The sequence below is a fragment of the Micromesistius poutassou genome (assembly GCF_964030765.1).
Source record: "Micromesistius poutassou genome assembly, chromosome: 9".
Lineage (NCBI taxonomy): Eukaryota > Metazoa > Chordata > Actinopteri > Gadiformes > Gadidae > Micromesistius > Micromesistius poutassou.
Genome location: NC_140279.1, coordinates 14,419,603 through 14,425,919, shown reverse-complemented (window position 1 = coordinate 14,425,919; position 6,317 = coordinate 14,419,603). Strand labels below are relative to the sequence as shown.

Here is a 6,317-nt window from a genome sequence, read left to right as displayed (position 1 = left end):
AAAATTGATTAAAAAACACCTTATAATTAGGCTTAAGTCCAGTTAAAGATGTGCCTTTAGCCGACAGATAAGGCCGAATAATGTGTATGATCATTATTTGGATGGCCAAGGCAAAGTAGGCAGTAATATATATATAATATAATAATATTGCTCCAATGACCATTTAGTTGGCACCAACTGTCATCTAGTGGCGACAAGTGGATTTACGAAATACGATGGACTGCCAGCCCAAAGTCTACTTCACGTTATGGCAGCTTCATCAAATCTGAAAATGTTTATACATTGATAGAATTATATATATAATATTATATCACTTGTATTGCGAATTGTACTGTAAACGCATAGCCAAGTTAAACATAACAATTCAAACATAACACTAACCCAAACATAACACTAACCCTAACTATCTATGTAGAACAATAACACAACATTCTGTCTGTCTGTCTGTCTGTCTGTCTGTCTGTCTGTCTGTCTACCTACCTACCTATGTATCCAGCCATCTATCTGACGTATTATAACAACCATAGCATAGTTGTGCATCCATCCATCCATCCATCGTTAGGGCTGTCCAGCCGGGGAGTGAGTGAAGGAGGAGACCGTCCCACTATCAGGGGAGTGAGTAAAGGAGGAGACTGGAGAGCGTCCTACCAGCAGCACTCTCCGCCTCCGACGCCGGGAACTTTTCGCAGTCCACCCAGAGCCCCTAGCCAGAGAGTTAGCTAGTAGTGTGGACATTCACAGACATGTCGACGTCGGGAACAAAGAGCTTTCGGGTCAGCGATGGGGATTGGGTTTGCCCTGATAAGAAGTAAGTGTCCGTGTGTGGATTATTAAAGTGGATGTGATGTTTTCAATGGTGGCGGATTGCATTAGCATGGGGCGTTTTGTGAATTTGCAGGACGCGTTAGAGGTTAGCATCGGCTAACTGAGCGTTAGGCCTGTGGAGTGGTAAGCGCCTCTCTCGTGCAATGCCCACAGCGAATCAGTCACCATTCGTTACATGATCATCTGGACTATGATAGGAAACTGCGACATCATCTGCGACATATGTCCGACCATTGCAAGAACCAACATGTGTTCTTGGGGGAGCTGAAGGCATGTGATTAGCTAGCTAGCATGTCTGCAAGTAGCCGACCCTACAGTGTGGTGAGCTGCTGGCTGCTGCTCCTGACATTAATGACGAATCATTTCAGCAGAGAGCGGTGATCAGGGGCTGCAAGGTTACACTCGGACTGCAAAATAATGTTAACTAATGTCCCGTTTTACTTGTTATCTTTGTAACGTCATCTACTGTGACTCCATGAATATACCTGACAAGCGATCTCGTTGTAGTTGCTGTATATGTGTGTATGTTATGTATGTATGTATGTATGTATGTATGTGTGTATATATATATATATATATATATATATATATATATATTTCCGTTTCTGCAGATGTGGAAATGTGAACTTCGCAAGGAGAACCAGTTGCAACAGATGTGGTGGAGGTAAGTTCAGTTCTTAAACATGAAGACTGTGTTTTGCATAAGCTATGTATCTTACATTCGTCGTCATCAGTTTCTACTCCTGCAGAGAAAACAACAGAAGCGAAGATGATGAAAGCAGGCGGCACTGAGATTGGGAAAACCCTCGCAGAGAAGAGTAGAGGTCTCTTCAGTGCAAACGACTGGCAGTGTAAAACGTATGTGACCCAATGAAAACTCCATTACAGCTGCAGGTTCCAACACAATCTCAGTCAAACACGTTGCATTATTTATGGACGCTCACATTTCATGAACTCTTGTTTAAAGGTGTGGCAACGTCAACTGGGCCAGGCGGTCTGAGTGCAACATGTGCAACACGCCCAAATATGCCAAGCTTGAGGAGAGAACGGGTAAGTAGGGAACACGACAAACAAAATGAGAACCATTACTCTGCATTGCATCTCAGTGTGGAAGTTCATTTGTTTGTTGTCTTCCTTTGACAGGCTATGGCGGTGGTTTCAACGAGAGGGAGAATGTTGAGTACATCGAAAGGGAAGATTCTGATGGGGAATATGATGAGGTGAATATATTAACATTTATTTGCTCATTTACCTTTTTTATACCAAAAAAAAGTGCACATATAAAAAAAAAATGAAAGTTACAAAAAACGGTTCAGTGTTGCACCAGCAGGTTTCTAAAAATAAACACCTGGACTGAATGCAGAGTAGTTGTAGGAGACAGAGAACAAAGTACACTTATTCTTCCTTTTTAAGTACTCAAGTACAGGAATAGCAGTGCAATGTGCATCACTTAATGAATCCAGTAACTTTAATTGACGTGCCTTGCTGTTACTGTGAGTGCGTTTCTGAATTTGTTCATGTACGAACTATGGTTTTGTCTCATGCCGTGGTTTGTTGTCTCTCTGCTCTGCAACAGTTTGGCAGGAAAAAGAAAAAGTTCCGCGGCAAACCCGGCAGTGAAGGGGCAAAAAAAGAGCCAGCAAAGAAACCTCCCGTGAAGGTCGAGGAGGAAGACGACGACGACGACGAAGAGGAGGAGGAAGGAGACCTTTCCAAATACAAACTGGATGTAAGTCAACCCACACAGGGTCGAACGTCGGATCAAACCCATGAACGATCAAACGCGCTACACTGAACCGTAACCCGAACAACCCATAACACGGTTTACACGGCCCACTCTAGGACGACGACGACGACGATGAAGACGGAGACCTGTCCAAGTATGACCTGGACGCCAGCGAGGATGAGGCCAAGGAGGGGGTGAAGGCGGAGCAGGAGGTGAAGGAAGTGAAAAAGGAGGGGGAGAAGGAGGACGACAAGGACAAGGGCAGCCCCCCGGCCTCGTCCCGTTCGCGCTCCTCCTCGCGGTCGTCCAGCTCCAGTTCTCGGTCGAGGTCCAGGTAAAGGGTAACGCCAGGCAAAATGTCAGTATCAGCTCTCAATCTCTTTTTTCCACACTACTGGTCCACTTGAACAGAACATGCTGTTGGTGTTTTTTTTGTGTGCTGTGTTCTTGTGTTAACTGCTTTTTTTTCGTTGATGGTTTTGTCCTCACCCACGTCCTTTGCGCGGTCCAGAATGTCTGCTTCCACGATACATCAAATGAAATGCTTTTCACGTTGTGGCCCTTTTTTTTTTAATTGAATTTAGAATGTTTTAGTACTTTGAGTATGAGACGTTTTCTAAAATGTTTAGCCAGTGTTTATTTTATAAAAAAAATTATGCTTTATCTGTTATATTTGTACAATCATTTCTCAGATTTTCTATTCCTTGATCAAAATACTTTTTAATTAAATATCTATTTATATACATATATATATATATATTAACATTTTTGAACTTTCCTTGCTCCAGGTTACTGTGGCTGTACTGTACTGTGCACCAGTCTCTTGTGTCCAGTACAGAGTCCCCGTTCTGGCCTCTGCATAGAAAATATTGGAAAAAGGTATTTTCTTGTGTTCCAGGTCCCGCTCTCGGAGCTCCTCCAGTTCCAGGTCTGGATCTGGCTCCCGGTCCGCTTCCAGGTGAATGAGGTGGCATGCACTCTCTCTCCCCCCAGAGAGAGTGTATGTATCGGGCTGAAGGCCGCAGATTAAGCCTGGTTCTAGTTTAGCTAACGGAAGGCTTCACAGTGATGACCTATACTACTCTAGCCTCCTAATGGGTGTGACTCTGCACTGCGTCTTGTTCTGATACTATTCCAAGATACATTTAGGCCGTGACAATCTATATAGACTTCTACTTTCAACCTTAAATTACGATAAGAACTGCCTGCAAGATTTGATTCGACAATTGTTCATCCTTCAAAGCAGAGGCTAATGGAGCATGGCCGCAGTCATCAACCCCCAAGAAACATATTAGCTAATACACGTGTACATAACGACTCTAATGAGCTGCATCATTAATGTACTGGCCTTGTACCCACCTTCGGGAATGCATAGCAAAGCACTCTGGGCTCAGCGTTCATGAAATGCCTGCTCCATCCACCCAACCCCCCCCCTCCTCCCCCCTGGTTGAGCTCACACTGATTACCTTGCCTGGTTTATATCCCTTCCCCTCCTCCCCATAAGATCCAGCTCCCGGTCTAGGAAGGGCTCCTCTCCCGGGAAGGGGTCCCCCCACTCCCGGTCCTCCACGCCCAAGCGCAGCCAGTCGCCCGAGGCAGGGCGTAAGCGCAGCCGCTCCAGGTCCTCGTCCGGGGGGAGGAAGCGCAGGCGCTCTCGGACCCAGTCGTCTGAAAGGTTTGGGTTTGCCGTGGAACGCTATACCAGTGGCCCACTCACTGAATTCACTTTTTTTGTATTGTATTCAAATGTCTACGTTTTTTCTGTACGTGCTTATAAGAGAGAGAGAGGCTGCCGAAGTAATTTCTGATTATTTTGATAAAATGTTTTTTGTGGTGGATGCATGTTATTTTTGTTGTGTTTTAAAATCTATGTTTGTCTGCACTGTGGCTCACCTTCTCCTTCTTCCCGCGATGTTTCCCGTGTTCTTCCAGACGCCGTGGACATTCCTCCGGATCCTCTCACTCGGGCTCCAGTTCAAAAAAGAAATCGGTTTAGTTGCCCCCCCTTAAAAACAGAGAAATGAAACAGGGCGAAAAAAGGACCCTAAGTTATAAGTGCATGTTGTGTTTCAAGAAAAAAAAAAAAAAAAAAACCCGCCCCAGTTCCTGATGCTGTTTGATTTCATAAAACTTTGCAGCTCATCTGTCTGACTCCCCGCTTAAAATACGAGAACGCTATCCGTTTTCTCATGCTACCCGCCGCTCCTTAATACTACATACATTCTGCTCTGTGACATGCGTGTGTAACTTTAGGTGTCAAAATAAAATACAAATGTCTGGTCATGTAAGAAAAAACAAAACATACTGTGAAGAGGTTGTATCCATTTTTAAACATCATTTTAATTTTTTTTATTGGAATAGCCTGCAAAACGTAATCAATTTAGTTTTTTTTTCCATTCACAGAAAAATAAATGGATTTTAATTTGTCATAATATAGGCTATTTTCAAGCTAGTATTTTAAGTTTTGGTCAGTTTTTCTGCGTTTTGTGTTCAAGGTAAGTATTTTTCTTTTACTTTGGATTATTGTTTGGGGTTTTTGTCTTATCTGTGTCATTAATTGCACACATTCTCTCAAGCTTACGGTTTGGAATCTTCCAATAGGGGAAAACATAGCATCCATGAATTACAACAACAAAAAAAAGCAGCAAATGATCAATGGTTTGTTAAAACCATATCTATTCGTCACTAAGAAAACACACGTTAAGAAAATCAAATTATTTCCCTTGATGAAGCAGCATTGATAGAATGTGCTATTGGGTGTTTTTCTTCTGTTTTAAAAAAAAGAGGGTAAAATGTAAAACAACATGTAAATAAAATGCGTTGATTTAACTGATGGTCTTGTTTTTCATCATCCTAAATTAATAAAAATATGTGTGGATTTTTTTTATCAGCACAAAATGATTCCAAGTTAGTGGAGCATGATGGCTGTATCATTTTCTCATGTCATTCTTTGTGCTTAATTGCATTATGGGATTAAACGGCACGAGGTCAAACCTCTCATCTCTTACCATGTTGGGCAGAGTCTGCGTTTTGTTGGTACTTGCAGCCCTGTGCGCCGAAGGTCTCCACAGGATAATAGCCTACAGCTATTTTTGGGTTTGTTAAATATAAACTTGAATGTTTCCCCTTTACGTGCGTACTGCTGTTCTCGTTTCAGTCGAAAGGTGGCGCTTGTATTTAAATCGCAAGGATCAAGGATTCAATTAATAGCCTGGGACGTTTCGACCGACCTGCCGAACAACATCGCTGTAATTGCATGTCCTTTTTTTTATTGTGACAAACAACGTGTCTTTCAGCGCAGAGAAATGTTCCAATTTGTGTTACATCGGAATTGTAATGATTAATCCGTTATCACTAAATTACCACCAGATGATCAATAGGTGTTTGGATCTTTTTAACAGGTGATCAATGGGCCCGTTGATCATGTCTCATTTACTTATTTACAGAATTTATGGCCAAAAGTTAGTTTCAAACACTTATGGTCCCTGATCAATCAGACAAATTACGATCATCTATTTAATCAGTTTACACAAATGATGACGGGCGTCTGGATTTGAAGTGCCGCAGTAACAGGCGAAATGTTCCAAGCCGTCCCGCATGGTAGTGGGGCTGCTGGCACGCGGCGCGGTCCCGCCTCCCCTGCTTTAAAGCGTCCGGAACGCCTCCGCGCTCCTCAGTTTGCCCAAGCAGCAGGAGTGGATTATAGGATGCTGGACACGTGCGATGGATTTTTGCTTTTTATGATAATACCAACATTACGGAAAAG

At 43.0% G+C, this 6,317-nt stretch overlaps 1 protein-coding gene across 4 annotated transcripts; it reads left to right on the top strand.

Annotated features, from left to right (window-relative positions):
* The first annotated feature begins 676 nt into the window (after nt 1-676).
* zranb2 (zinc finger, RAN-binding domain containing 2) lies at nt 677-5,374 on the top strand. Of its 4 annotated transcripts, none has more exons than XM_084472429.1 (10): nt 677-808; nt 1,437-1,489; nt 1,575-1,683; nt 1,793-1,875; nt 1,969-2,045; nt 2,402-2,554; nt 2,668-2,885; nt 3,450-3,509; nt 4,056-4,226; nt 4,484-5,374. In XM_084472429.1, exons 1-10 carry the CDS (start codon nt 744-746, stop codon nt 4,545-4,547), a joined length of 1,053 nt encoding a protein of 350 aa, XP_084328555.1. In that variant the 5' UTR covers nt 677-743; the 3' UTR covers nt 4,548-5,374. The 4 variants fall into 4 exon arrangements, with proteins under 4 accessions (XP_084328555.1, XP_084328554.1, XP_084328553.1 ...); XM_084472428.1 differs by having other exon boundaries at nt 1,560-1,683; XM_084472427.1 differs by having other exon boundaries at nt 4,056-5,374.
* Nucleotides 5,375-6,317: the final 943 nt, after the last annotated feature.